This window comes from Channa argus, chromosome 13, assembly GCF_033026475.1.
Source record: "Channa argus isolate prfri chromosome 13, Channa argus male v1.0, whole genome shotgun sequence".
Taxonomy (NCBI): Eukaryota; Metazoa; Chordata; class Actinopteri; order Anabantiformes; family Channidae; genus Channa; species Channa argus.
The window spans coordinates 12860424-12876049 of NC_090209.1; the positions used below are offsets into that span (position 1 = coordinate 12860424).

Sequence of the window (15626 nt, forward strand, 5' to 3'; positions counted from 1 at the left end):
AAAAAAAGAAAAATACATTAGAATGATTGGCTTTTTCACCATTATCAATTTCAGAACTGTCAAGCAAAACTAAACCACTTAGGATTACACAGTATTTCAAAAAATACTTTATTAACATGTTTGTCTCCTCCTGATATTTAACACATCCCACTTCTGTTTGTAAAGCATCAGAAATGTTTACAGACATAGAGGCACTGTCCAGGAATTAGTCTAAGATCAAAACATTCTAATCTGTGTATCTGAATGTACTAGATTTAAAAAAATAAAAATAAAAAAAATCACTACATGCTTAAGATGGTGGTAATATTAACATCGGGGCCATCTCAGTGTGTTTGGGGTTGTTTTTTTGCACAGGACTTGATATGGAATATACACTGCATCCCAAATAGGTCCACTTCAACTGAATCAGAGGGCAGAGTTTGAATTTTACTGTAATCACTCAGGCTTTCATGCAAGTTGGTTTTTTTGGTGTAAAAATGACAAGTTTCATTTAATGTTTCAGCTTTTAGCCCACTGACACCATGCAAGCAAGCGCACACACACACACACACACACACACACCATCTCTTTATGTTTGGCTCTACAATACCATTTCAATAAATTGGCAACTGGCTATGCACTTAAAAGTACTTATTAAAGGGTTATTACACAACTGCTAAGCCCCAGTTCAGATTTAGAGCTGCTGATCTGGGAAACTAAACTAAAGAGATACAGCATTAGTAGCAGCTTCATCTTTGTTGTCAAATTTTCTTTCTGGTATTCAATTAAAACATTTAGATAGAATGGTCCTCTAAATCTGTCTGATTTATATTATTATGGCTGTATTTCATTTTGTGCTAAACCCAGAAACCTGTAGACTGGAGCGTACACTCATCCTTAGGTAAATCCTGTACACGTTGAACTGTATCCTGGATCTGAAATATGACATGAGTTCAGAGAGGGAGCTAAGGGGAGGAGTTAGTGATGTCTGTCAGAGCCAGTGCGAGTTTGAATGAGTATTGTGTCCGTAACAGTAGACCACTGTTTCCAGTGCCAGTTTAAACTATTGTCATGGAGAGACCCAAACCAAGGTGCAGCCCAAAGCCTCTCCACACAAGTATTTGCTGCAGTTTTATGTAGTTTTCAGTGGACAAATGCACTGTGAACAGGTTCTAAAATTAGTTCATATCAAAAGCTGGAGAAAACAGAATTCTGCTGACACTGCAGTAAGTAAAGATAACTTTTGGGGTAGAAATAGTAACGTAAAAAAAAAAAAAAAAAAAAAAAAAAAGAAGGATTGTGACAGAAGCCAATGTATAAATGCAGACGGTCACATGTGGTTTTAAGAGAAGCAGGGGTTCCATTCTCTTAAAGCAAATCTAAAACTGTCTGGAGCTGGGAGAAAGAGTCAGGAGGCACATGAGCTACAAAACCTTTGTCTGTAAACAATCATAACACAGAGGCAGAAGCCTGATATATCTAAAGTATATGCACACATAAATATAAACAAACATTCATTCATACATGTAGGGGCAGGTCCTGCACACAAACAGGCTGGTGTGCTGGTGAAAGAAAAAACTGCAAACAAAACAGTGAGAGTAGCAGAAAAACTAGTGTTTTTTTTAATGGCTGATTTGTTTGGCTTTTAAACAGACGTGTCAGTAATTCGAGTTCCACTGTTGCATTTCTGAAGTGTAGTCCAAGGAAGCCATTGATTAAAGGTTTCTCTAATGTTACTGTGTATTGTGAGGAGTCCTCCCTCAGATGCTGATTGGCCAACGAGGTCCACCTCTTCATAGCAGCTGGCAGCCGCCCCTCTTCTTCCGCTTGCGAACCTGCAGTGCTGCTCTGGTGGCCATCTCAAACACCTCCCGCACACCGTCCTTTGTCTTGGCAGAGCACTCCAGGTAACCAAAGGCACTAATGCGGTTGGCCATGTCTCTGCCCTCCTCAGACTTTACCGGCTCCTAGTTGTTTAAATGCAAAAATAGTTTGGGCTTTGGGTTTGCACATAGTGGGAGCTTAGTTTTATGGTCATTTGTTGCCACAAATACAAATAGATACAGAAACACACACCTGCTTCATCTTGGCCAGCTCCCTTCGTGTGTGTTCATCATTTCTGAGGTCCTTCTTGTTGCCCACAAGGATGATCGGAACGTTGGGACAAAAGTGTTTCACCTCAGGTGTCCATTTCTCAGGAATGTTCTCTGCAAAGAGAAAAAAAAAAACGAAACAAAAAAAATCGTGTCACTGCACAGTAAACCCTAGTCTGAAATACAGGCAGTAACCATTGTATGCATCCAGAAATTTCCACTCCAGCACCACATTGTCATAATGTAGAAACATTTTTGACCATGTTGTTCCTCTTTAATGCAGAAACAGCAGCATCAAAACACAGAAGACTCTCCATTAAAAATAATCTTGGATTACTTTACTGGCTAGAGATGTCTCACTCAACTTCAGATTGATTTGTATTTAAGTAACAATTTTTTTTTTAATTCAGCCAACTAATGTTTTTAAAGCTGGTAGCAGAAAGATTAATAACAATGCGTAACATTTAATCACCATTTATATAACAATCTGTTTCCGTGACTCTTGTTTGTTTTAAGTGATCACAATGGCAATAAACAGGGAATTACATTTATCATACATTCACAAAAAGGAAAAACCTATAGAGGCTCACTACTGATTTCACTAATTGGCCCTGATTTGGCAAAATATAATATTGCCCTCCGACATTTTTATCTGCATAAGACATGCTCAGCGTATCAGCAGTGGGTGCAGAGATAGTTGGAAATCAATCAGGGTAGGATCCTTGAGGACCAGGATTGAGAAACACGACTTGTCCCTTCAGGAGTAGCCACAGCAGAACATGCTCCGCACGTTGATTTGGCCGGATCAACGTTCTGCCGCAACATGCTCCCCCCCTTTTAAATATTCCGTACTCAGGACCGACACAGACGTTGCCCTTGGTGGTTGGGTAGGGCAACACCTGGTGGGGTGGGACTCGAACCCATGGCCTTCTGCATCCCAACCAAATTCTCTACCTCTGATTCACCAGGCCCCCGGAACCACTGCTATAAGTGCAGTGTCTTGTATAACTTTTCAAACACTAGTAACATTTAGTTTAAACTGTAAGTAAGAGCTTCATGAGCTTGGTACCACTACAAAAACTCAAAAACATAATAATTTGACTTCTTTCTGCATCTCTCATCTAAACAGGGCACAGTGATTAACCAAACCGTTAAATACAGTTTTACTTTTTAGTTAATTAACCTGTATCCAGTCTTACCTAAACTGTCAGGACTGTCTATGGAGAAACACATGAGGATAACATCTGTGTCAGGGTACGAGAGAGGCCTCAGTCTGTCATAGTCTTCCTGACCTGCTGTATCCCACAAGGCTAACTCCACCTGAGAGAGAGAGACAGCGACAGACAGAGAGGGAAACTGATGCAAGTGTTTGCTAGCACAAAATGTTCATTTGTATTTATGATGCAAGTGACTGACAGCACAATAAAAAGTGAGAAAACCACAAAAACAAAATCTAAACCTGTACAACAAGAACAGGGACAGGATAACTGGAAGGACAAAGGAAAAAGAGCATTTAAAACAAAACTTGTTTTTTCTGCTACTGTCAGGCTTAAACATCAACTTCTTAGAGGTGGAGCTGGTTCCCACAGGAATCTTAGATTGTTAATCAAACTGTAAGTAGTCCCAGAGTACCTGGCCTACTCTAGATAAAACAAATGATGAATAAAAAAAAAATAGCTAGAGCTCAGCAAGAGCTGTAGCTAAAACACAATTAAGGAATGTCTTAACCACAGAAATGTGTCACTTAATGCATACATTATGTGGCCTTTTTTTTTTATAAAAACAGCAAAAGTATCTAATCTCAACTGTAATCTTATCTCTTTCCTGCATTCTGCTTATTTAATTGTACAGTATCCTTACCATTGTTACAATCACAGCTGGAAAACTAAAGTTGCTAATGCTAATAATTGGGTAAAAATGTAAACTATCATCCCCCAGTGAGGAACAAGAGCTCTAGTTTCTTTATCATGCTGAATATAATCAGAATCTCCATTGATACTAGCACATTCTAAAATACTTCACTGCAAATACAGTTTACAGTTTTTAAATTTAAATTTTAAAAGGAGGCTTGGAATACAATTAACTTTGAGTTCACTGTAGAGCCAGTTTTTTTATTTCAGATTTTGCAGCGCAAGAAACAGGAACAGGATATGGGACATTAGTCATGATGTATGAAGCTTTCAATCCTGTGTAGGAAGCTGGCATTGATCTCTTTCCTGTTGTTGGCTGAAAGGCTTACTACTTTAAAACAATGAAAAAACTGAAGGATTGGCTTACAAAGCACACTTATCCCCATCGGTCTTGATGGCACGTGGATTCCAAACACTAGCAGGTCTAGTTTTAACTAAACTTTACATAGGTAGGTAGGTAGTAATGTTTTTACCAACACAGGGGCAAAGCAAATTCTACAAATCACCAAATACATGTGTAGTATGGCTGGCAATATACCCAGAAATGTATATCTCTGTATTTTCAGCTTAATAGTGAAACATGATATTTATCTTGGCATTTTCTACAAAGTTCAATGTTTCATTCTGCGTCAAAGCCGAAAAGTCTTTGACTGAAATCTTGCTCTTGTTGACTTCAGTCCAATTTTAGTTAATTGAATTTGGCTGAAGTTTTCATTAGTGACTCAAGTTTCATTTTGTACTTTATTTTTTATGTTTATATCTAACTCATTTAGACTACTGCAGGCAACATTGTGATAGTTTCAGTTTTGGTTAGACTTTAAAAACAAGTTATGTGTTATGATCTGTAATTTCATTACGCCACTTGTCTGGTCTGCAACCCTTTATCATGTTACTGGTGTGATTTATTGGGTAATTTGCTCTCTTTGGGTCCAAAATAGTTGCTTAAATGAAACCACCTGAGTGTTTAGAAGGGAACCATCTGTGTAAATGTACTTAGTTACTCTCCACCATTTCTAATATAGGAAGAAAGTAGAATTATTATAGGCAATAAAGAGAAGCACATAATATAGAAATACCTGTTTGCCGTCAACTTCAATATCAGCGATGTAGTTCTCAAACACAGTGGGGACATAGACCTCTGGGAACTGGTCCTTACTGAAGACAATCAGCAGACATGTCTTCCCACATGCACCATCCCCAACTATCACCAATTTCTTCCTGATGGCTGCCATCTACAAAACAGAATGTACGAGTCTGTGAGTCTGTATGTTTAGGTTTTCAAAGCAACAAATATGCGAGAATAAGTGAGAAGAAAGTAAGAAAAACAGGCAACTGAGGTAAAAGAAGGAAAGCATTAAAAGAGTTAAAGCTTAGGGAAAAAGATAAAAGTCTGTTTTAGAGCCGCTCCCTTTCCTACGCTGCGTCCTCTGCGTGAAGTGAAAAACCGGGTCAGGACTGGTCTGGGAAAAAGAGCAGGAGGGAAGAGAACAAGAAGAGAGCCACAGTCCTGGGAATGATACAGCCTCAGTGTTCTACATGCTGCGGCACATGAAACGCCTGTCTTTCATATGCAACCGCAGGACAAGCTTTAATATCTCACTTCTACAGCCCTGTGGCCATGTGATTTAGGGCCCTTACATGGTTTGTTTGACAATTCAGGATTGCACAAATTTCTCCCTTTGCTTATAGCCCTGAAAGGTGTACGTGTGAGGGAAACTTGGGTTGCCAGAGGAAGATATGACCGCACACACAAACGCATACGGATCAATAGCCATCTCCCACAAACTGACAATATTGGAGAGAAGGCAATGGGTGGTGAGACAACAAACTGGTGACAGCATCAAGTTTCCACTGATGTTAAACTATTGGGACCATCCCTTTTCATTCCCAAAGACCTGAACCTCTGCAATCACACAGAAAGTCTGAATCTGATGTGTATAACGACACAGAAATTAAAGCCTTAGTAGTAAATGCAGCTATAACCAGTGGTTGTATCATATTTGATGAAACAGGTAATTTTTAGTGATGAACCCACAGATAACCCTCAGCTTTACTGACCTTTACAGTACAGTTTAGGTCGCTGTTTTGATTTTTGTCTCATAGTAGAATTTGTGGTCGCAGCATGCAAGTAATTTTGCTGAAAACAACAACCCACTGTACATTAGCTGCTCGGCACCAAACAGCCGAGAAAGCTAGTGTCTGTGGTACACTGAGCAGCATAACAGAGCTAAAATGAAATAGGATAGAGGAAAGAAAATTTTAAAATTAGATATATCTCTAATCTACAAACCGAATTTTGTTACAGTTGCGGCTGTCCAATTCTCTTATTCAGCTTATTCCGGCATCAGTTATGCACCATCACTTAACAGAAACCCAGCTGCCATTTCTATCCCAAGAATAAGAACATTTGTTTTTCTCTCCCAGATATTAAACCAGGCCAGTATGTTGTCAGTTTGTCTCTGGAGAGAGCCACCTGTTTTCTGTGATAGCAGCCTGCTGCTCCTCCATACATCATACTGTCACAGCCAGAGGGAAGATGCACACACGTGACTGGTAGCTACACTGCAGCCCCAGAAAGCTTTAGAAAATGGTGCTCATCCCGCGTGTGCTGTGATAAAATAATGCAGTTTATTGACAACAATCACTCTCACAGTGTGCTGCCTGCCGGGACAATGGCACCACATTGTCCTTAGTGGGGTATAATGACCCCTGTTCCTTTGCATTATTGTGTGTGTGTGTGTGTGTTTGTGCTGAACACTGTGCCAGTACAAGGACAAGAACAGAGAGACCAAGGATGTCTTTCCTAAACAGGCAAGCTAATTATTAGGTGTGGTCGGTTGCTCTTAAGATGAGAAGACAGTGAAGCTTAAACGTCAGTTCATTTACAAACTGAAGTTATTTACGATCCATTTTGATAATTTAAATTAATTCCAACAAAAATGCCAAACATTTATGTGTAAGCTATCTAAATGTCAGCGTTGATCAGACAAAATAGGACATTTGATATGAGAAGTGACAGAAATTGTTATGTTTAAGGGCATAAGGGGGTTTAAAACCTGTCTGTCCTAGTCTTTAACCTACAATTAGTGACATTTAGGTGTAAGAACACTGTGCCAGACAGTGTAGCAGTGAGAAGCAGAATATTTAACTGGTAGATATTAACCAATAAACCAAAACTATTTGCATTCATTATTACCTCTTGAATTATGCAGTGCTATGCTTTTGATGCATATTTAAAACTTCTTGTTTCTGAGTAAAAGACTCCTGGAATTCCAGAGTTTGGTTAGTTTTAACCTGATGGTCACAATTCGGTCCAACTGACACAGAACTTGTTAGGCAAAGAGCTGCAGGTGTGTTTTTGTGGATTTCCCCCCCATGTCATTTCTGTCCTCATTGGCCTTCCTTCCTTTCTTTTTTGAAATCTTCTCAGGGATTTCCTGGTAAGACATAAATGGTAGTAACTCAGGGAGTAGAAAAAATGAGAATTCGACTGGAATTTACCCACTTGGTCATTTTCCCCTCATTGTCCTTCATTTCAGGTCAAATAAACTGCATTAGCACAAGGAGGAGTCTAAACAAGCAGTCTGTCCCTTTGCCCTCAAATCAGACCGCTCAGGAGAGTATGGGATTTTCCCCTTCGTTTAGGAGTCAACTAAAGGGCAGTGAGTGTGAGTATGAGGAGTCATGGAGGGTACACACACACACACACACACACACACACACACACACACACACACACACACACACAACAATAAGATCAACAGGTAACTAAGCAGTTAACTGTGTAATCACGTGTCAGGATGAACGATCTTGCGTAATGATTGACGCCGTGTGAGCTGGCAAAGGACAAAGTCCTTATTCCTTGCACATGGTACAGATGCTCATTTTTCCTCATTCTTCTTGATATGGTATGAGTCAGGCTTGTAGTAATAACATATTAGCCGGTCATTAGACCCAGTAGGAGGTTACAAAAGCAAAAATAATTCTGTGAGCTCCTGGAGGTAAGAGTGAGACAGTTAGCAGACAGTGAGACAAGTAGCTATAAACTAAAAATCTTATCAGATGGATCAACAAACTCAATTTATTTAAAGTCTGAACCTTCATTATTAATTGCTATGCAGGCTTGCACCAGAACAACATCAAACTACATGGCTGTGTAGTTATAAGAATGGAAAAATTACTTTATTATTAGGATCCTACTCAATAGAAGGAGCTCCAGATGATGAGCCACAAACATCAAGTCTGATCTCATCTGCTTTAATGAAATTAGACCTAGCTACTAAATGAAGAGTTCAAAAGTTTCAGACATCACATTGTGACAACTACGGATGTACTCAGTTGTTCAGGAATTTATTGTTGGATCCCTACTGTTTATTTTTAAGGCTCAGTGCATTTCCAGTCTTTGTATGATTTGTGTAAGTGGGTGAAGCATGTGTGAACCTACTGTAGTATTAATTTTGTATAAATGGACAGCTGTTTTAATTAATGACGCCATCAGTTCTGCCTTGTATGAAAGGTGTCTCCAAAGCTACTTTGCCTTTATTTTGGCACCATTTTGCCAGTGCGCAGCTCTTACAAGAAGCTGATTGTTAAATGCACTTTTAGATCGTACAAATAAAACGTACTCATGTAGGCTATTACCTTGCCTTTACTGAACTCCTTAAGATGCCGGGCACAATACATTATTTACCCCTGTGAAGTGTTACTAACGCAAACCAAAGCTCAATTTATGTCAAGAAGAAAGGAAATATCTGGTAACATGTAATCCAACAGTACACTTGTAGACACATATAGATACTGACCGATTGTTAGTATTGACACGCTGACTGGACAAAGCAGCAAAATGCCTTACACATGATTAATAAAAGGTCAGTGGGTGCTTGCACACAACCCTGCCTCCCTGTGTGTACAACTGTGGACATAAGCTATACGGAATGTCTCACCCAATTTCAAACACCCCACCCACATCCATCCCTTTTCTTCTGAACACAGAACCTCACCTCCCCCACCATGGCCTGTCTGGCTGTGTCCTAGTGCTGATAAAAGGGTTACATACAAAGCCCACTCTATCTTAAAGATAAAGTAGACGTATTGATGCGTTAAGCTTATGTACACACTGTGTTTGCTGTTCCTATGAACTGCTCAAACATGGCAGCTCTTCTGTTTGATTTGAAAAAGTACAAGAAGTAACTCTTTCTAATTCTTTTTCTTGGCCTGCGGGAAATGGTCCTGGGCATTATCCTCTACAGACATTTAACAGAGCAAACAGTCATATAGTCAGCAGATTGAAAAACAATACAAATAATCAGTGGTTGAAACAAAAATATTAAAAGAGCATTCTGCTGATTTGCAATTCTATTAGACTGTCACCCCACAACTGATTTTGGCTTGAAACATGTATTTGTTAAAAGGGGACATACATTATTTTCTGGGATATCACATAATGGACAGGGGTCATAATGTGAAACATTTAAATGCTGGCAAGGATCAACATGTGTCAGAACACACAGTGCTGACCCTTGTCCAACATAACATTAACATCACCAGGTGGTATTAATGTTGTGGCAGATCAGTGTAGACACAAAACTATATCACAATATTTTATAAGTGTAGCAAATTACTATATTGCAGACAAACTGTCACCTAAATTTTTAAGCTGCCAGCATGACACTTTTGTGTTTCTCTGACTCCTGCTCTCAGAGTACTCAGCAAATTCTAGAAGCACTTTTTTTTTACATTACATTCACACTTCAGAACATATCAGGTTAATAAGGTGTCACTATCTGCTTTCCACTTGTGTTACGTGAGATATAAAATAAACACCCTTCACACTGCGCTAACAAAATGTAAGCAGACCACTGTTGTAGAGGGGAGAGATATGTGGAAAGATATGACATCTTAATTGAAAAGAACATGTGAAATGAAGCATTGTAATATCTGTAATTAGCTATAAGCCCTTAAGTTAGTCTAGGATCATTTTGCATAGCATGTTTGGTGTAGCTGCCTACAGTTACTTTGACAGTAACTACATAGCCAATAAACAATTATTCACACTGAACATTTAAGCAACGTTACTGCATGATGCACTGTGTGACTTTAAAAAAAAGGAGGCGTTTGATTATTCAAAGGGAATGAATGGAGGAGACAAAAGGGAGAGAAAGTCAGGGTGCTACATGGAGACAAAATAAAAATCTTTAAAAAAAAATCTTTACATTTTATTTTGTAAAATGTATATTTTGTAAAGTTACAACTAAAATATAATAATTTTGCTATGCCGTTAAAGTAGCATTTGTAATATTAATAATTTATTAATATTATTAAGGTAGGTCTAGTGGTCGGCCGATTAAGTTGGTTGATCTTTGGCATTGACCAATGTCTGAGCTCACACCGGTTGATTATTAAAAAATGTCTGCACACACATCTACAACATGTTGCTTTAAACTGTTTTAGAGGAGTTGACTCAGCTCTATTAACTTTGTGAAATATTGCCTTATTAAATTTAATTTGTTAAATTTGTTTGACTATTAAAATGATCATACTTCTGTCACTGTAGGGATTAAAGTGTTATATTGAGCATTTATATGAGGCTTTACAGGAGATTTCTGAATATCAAGGTATATAATGCGTTTTGTGATACCTGTATCAGAAATCTGCCACTTTAATCATTACACATGATTAAATACTAAAAAGAAGCCAGTAAAGTAAACACTGAAAAATATGAAAAATCTGCTCCATCTGGTGGATGACATGATTTTTTTTCAGAAAGAAAAACAAACAAAAAACACAAAGAGAGACCCTCACAATGTGCAAACTCGACCTTCCACCATTTTATCATCGTAAAGAATTATCACAATATGCAGTACTGAGGATGATACAGCACAGACGTTTACAATTTTTAATCAGAAAAATAAAAAGACTAATTATAACCTTAAAATGATAACAGCCTTTTTGGCTTGAGATCGGAAAGGGTAAAAGTCTTGCAGCAAAGCTAAAGTCTAGCTCCAGTTTTCAAAGTTGAATCAAACCTGAGAGTATAAGTAGCTGCTCAGGATCTAGGCCAGGGATGTGGCTAAAGTCAGAGAACCTAGCTGGAGCCCAAAATAGGACAGAGCCAACGAGACTACTCCAGCCCAATTTATCACTCTGTACACAGCTCAGCTTCAAGCAGAGGACGAAAGAGAGAAATATCACACAGAATCATGTCTTCACCTGCCCTTCAGCCTCTGCTTGTAGTACGGACAGTGAAGTCTGTTTGTTGTTTAATAAATAAATAGGTGCACAGACGGGGGGACAAGGTAAGAACAGGCATCAAAAATAGACCAAATGAATGTTATAGCACAGATATGGAGAAACTTAAGACTTTAAACAATATTCAATGAGTGTAAAAAAATAAATAAATGAGCAAATAAGTCATGGTATTAAATGGGAATAGAGTTAATCAGGATTTGGGTAGAAATGATGAATGTATTTCTGCTCTCCAAGTCTTTAGCACAGGCTGCTGTTGTAAGATTGTTCTGCCTTAGCAGGACACGGTGAAGCAGCTGACTTGGTTGCACTTGGTTTCATACCCTATTTAATCCTTTAGCTCCCTCACCTCTCCTCTATCCATCCCCCTCCAGGCACTTGTTCTCACTCTGTCCTTGTCTCATCCCTTCCTTCGCTCTCTCCTTCTCTTCCTGTGTTGCACTATGAAGTCACCATCAGGAAGCTAATGTTGCATATCCTTAGGGTGCTGCATTGCTCTATATAGACTTACATACGCAGCAAAAATGAAAGCCAAAGCGGACACACACATGTGCACACTCCTGGACGGAGTCACACCCCCAACACCGCCCTCATCAAATAGTTCAAATCCCTAAGATATGAGTTATTTTTTAGTTATTATTGCATAATACAAATACAGGCAATTGAGAAGACGTAAACTAGTGATTATTTTGACATATTTGCTTAACAATGGGAAGTTACTTGATTAATTTACTTGTTACTGACTATCACCAGCGGCTAGGTGATAGTAACAAGTAAATATGGTAGGTCATAGCCTAATTGACTAGATTATTTTGATGCAACTTGACTATTCTTAAATTAGTCCTTCGGCAGTTGTACAATGGCTTTACAAGGTGGTGATAACTTTGTTGGTTCATCTTAACAAATCCAACAGACTGGGAACTGGATCCAAAAACTTTCTGTCTTTCTAACTTGTCCTTTTATGGACTTCCTGAAACTGCAAGTACTGAGATCTAAACAGGAAACTCCCAACTCTCCCTCCCAAGAGAATTTTCTTGTCTGCATGTTGTCTGTACATGATACACCCTACAGACCACGGACACCATTGTCCAAGCAGACATGTTTGTTGGTCACTGTCAAATGACTAGAAAAAGAAAAAGCCTTAAGAGCTTAAACACAGCATTTTTGTGTGCCAATACGAAGTGCAGACAAATTGAGCTTTGATTATAAACACTAGCCTCCTTGGAAATGACTCCCGATGGAAAACTACCCAGACTGATCTCAGACAGGATACCATCTCAGCTGATAAGCACAAACTAAATGCTTTCCAAAGAATATGACGTGACTGTAAGGACAAAAGCAACCCCCTATCCGTCTATGCATTCACACTCTCTGAATACTAGAGCAACAACTACAAAAGGCAAAAAGTTAAACACTAATATACAGCAAGCTTATGATAGACTGCATGCCAAGAGGTACAACACAGCTATTCCGTCAGGGTGAAATGGCCTCTGGCATTTCTGCCATATAAGAAGCCTTTGATCCACAATGCTTTTCCGCGAAGGCTCTCAAACGGACATGCTGAGCTATTCAGCCATCTTCTGGGATAAGTTCAGTACAGCAAGAATAAAATCTGTCTTAGTGTCCATGACACTCGTTTAGTTAAGTGTTTAGTGTTTAGTAACAAGTGTAACTTGTTAACTGTTTTAAACTTAATATCCACTTTATGCTGTGCGCCCTCCACAACTGACTGATCGACTGTATCCTTTAATATAATGTTCATTTAATGAACTACAGGTTCAGTGTAAAAAGGTTTAGACCAGACTCTATTGCAGATTGACTAATTAGTCCATCAACGTAAATTAAAGCAGAAACCATTCTGCACATTGATTAGTCATTTAAATCATTTTCATTTTTTGTTTTAAGCTTGTAGATGCTGCTTGTTTCTTTTTTAAAGAACTGTCCTATAGCTTTCTATGTTGTTGTTTTTATAACATAATATACAAACTGTTAAAATAAGACCCATGAAGACTTCACAGTGGGCTCTGGAGAATTGTAATGGGCATTTTCCATTAGTCTAATTACTTTCTAAGATTTTAAATGTCAGACTAAAACAATGAAAATACCATAAATCTAAGCTGTAGACTCCAAACTAGCTAATCCATCATATTTACTTTGCATTTTTTTTCTGCCAGTTTGTTGTTTTTTATAAATAGTATTAAGATACTGTGCCAATACTAAAAAGGGTTATTTTGTCTGAAATACAGTCAAAGTGGGCTTTTTCATTTACACACGTGCCCAGGAAACATTTAGTTTCTCTGTGCTCATAAACATTCAACTTCATAATTTTGTTAATTACATTTCTGCAAGGATTCTTCTGCACTTGCGTATTAATTTAATCCAATCTACCATTTGCACAATGTGGAAATCATTCCACAGATACTTCTACTTTTACAGCCCAAGTCACAGTAAGGAGGTCTGGATTACATTACTACGCACAGTGAGGATCAAAGCTACACTGTGAGGAGACATTAATTATTTTTTTTGTAATGTATTTTGAACCAGGGATTTCCACTGCATTGGCTTGTGTTGAGTAACACTTCCACTTCTGTCCACTACCTGTAAACAGCTTGGTCAGCACTCAGCTGATCGGCCACAATGACATCATACCTGTAGTAGCCATACAAACATATTAATGCAAGCTTGCAAACACACACACACAGGCAGAGAGAGATAGCATCAAAAGTCAGGAGGATGGAGGATAAAATTCCACGCATCCTTCTCCTTCATGTGTCTGCCTTGCATCATCCTGTTTTAGTGTGACTGTACAAACACAAAAGGGTGTAGCCCAGCTGGTGCATTACAAGACTTCTGCAGGTTTCACTTTGGCTCTCGCCGAATACTGGGAACATACCAGGACACTGGAACACGCTGATATGAGATATGGGGGTCTGCGCTACGTTAGCCGTACACAACAAGGGTGTGGTGGCCGAGAGAGGGAAATCTCGACGGCCTGACACATGTCCTAATTGTAACTAAATGCAATGGAGGAGGCTGGACTTTCTGAGCGTATAACACAACTAAATAGGTCGCACACTACTTTCTTAAAACTACCTGGTTTGATGTTTTTTCTTTTCTGAGAATTTTCGTTCCCCCGAACATTTGATACCATCAGTCCCATTTAGTTGCCAAACAGGTTTCGAGAGAGCACAACAACTTTTTTCCTCAGCTCAGCCTCCCCTGCTAAATAGCAAACATACCCGTAATAGAAGCTACTTCGTTATGTACAGGGCTGGGTGTGTGTGGCAGGAGCACGACCCATATCTTACTGGCTGTTGCCGGAGAGCACAAACAGGTGTGTCTGCAGTTTGTGCCACTTTCCCTGTCGTATTTCTTTAAAGTAAGACCAAAAACACTCGGTCCATTCTGCTGGAAAACTTCTAAACAAGTAACAGGTTTGAAGTCGACGAGCTGCTGCTTCTACCAGGGCTCATTAGCGTGGCTCCTCAAAGCTCCTTCAACCTGAAAACCCGTTTTATCCTCTCCGCCAGCCTTTCGGAGCTTTCGGTCTGAGACAAAGAGTTAAAAAATAAAATAAAATGAGCAAGGCTTATTAATGGCATACCTCTCTGAGAAGACCGTGCTTTCAGTCGGCTCCGTGTTTCCTCCTCCCGTGGAGCAGCTGTAATTTGAGTGAGCGGTCGAGGAGCAGCTCAGATACACACTAGACCCTCCTTACTGTTGCGTTCACTCCCCCTCGGAGAGCCATGATTTCACTGTTACTGCGTTCAAAAGGATTAGATGTGATGGAACCGGTGGTGCATAAAGCACATACACTGCAAACTTCTATACGTAACATTCCTAATGTTATTCAGCTTAAATATAAATCTGCTCCAAAACACATCTTACATATCTTAGAAAGCAGCTTTACAATTTTTCTTAAAGCCAGACTTAGTTACCCATTTAAACTCGGAAACAGGTTTGTTTGCTGTCATAGTACTTCCTGTCCATCATTGCCTTTAAACTATTCCGTTTTGATGCTTACGTTAAATGGAGGCAAAGAGGACAACATCCGCAGTGTCAAGGGTTTGTGGAACTAAAAGGATTGAACTTTCAAAGATGTCCTCTGAATCAAAACTGTTAGGGCTTGTAATGTCCATTAAGTTAAGATGAGACTCCCACTTAGTCCACTCAGCTCTGCCCTCTGCGTTTCACTTGTCTTCACTCTTTCCGGAACCTCAGGGAGGTGACATCATGAAATTGCACTACATAGGGATGCTCCGCAATGTATCATCCAATTTTAAATAACTGAAATAGTCAGATTGGTAAGAAGGATGAGCCTCAATCTTAGAAGGAATAATGTCTGTTCAATTAGTTTAGGTCAAAAGATTTTGACTGCACATCTCTCCACATTAAAAAA

The 15626-nt window shown here is 39.1% G+C and overlaps 1 protein-coding gene across 1 annotated transcript; it reads right to left on the minus strand.

The window, feature by feature from the left end:
- Positions 1–92: 92 nt before the first annotated feature.
- Positions 93–14976, minus strand: LOC137139523 (rho-related GTP-binding protein RhoA-D-like). The gene is made up of 5 exons (XM_067526872.1): positions 14832–14976; positions 5059–5214; positions 3272–3392; positions 2056–2186; positions 93–1946 (listed from the first exon to the last, which is right to left on the minus strand). Exons 2-5 carry the CDS (start codon positions 5212–5214, stop codon positions 1773–1775), a joined length of 582 nt encoding a protein of 193 aa, XP_067382973.1. The 5' UTR covers positions 14832–14976; the 3' UTR covers positions 93–1772.
- Between the last annotated feature and the right edge of the window lie 650 nt (positions 14977–15626).

Bases quoted from the DNA above. Each gene is read 5' to 3' on its own strand.
- LOC137139523 (XM_067526872.1), bottom strand. From the start codon at position 5,214: ATGGCAGCCATCAGGAAGAAATTGGTGATAGTTGGGGATGGTGCATGT. The intron at 3,393-5,058 runs GTATTTCTATAT...TCTCTCTCTCAG, and splicing joins TTGAAGTTGACGGCAAACAG to GTGGAGTTAGCCTTGTGGGA. The intron at 1,947-2,055 runs GTGTGTGTTTCT...TTAAACAACTAG, and splicing joins AGCTGGCCAAGATGAAGCAG to GAGCCGGTAAAGTCTGAGGA.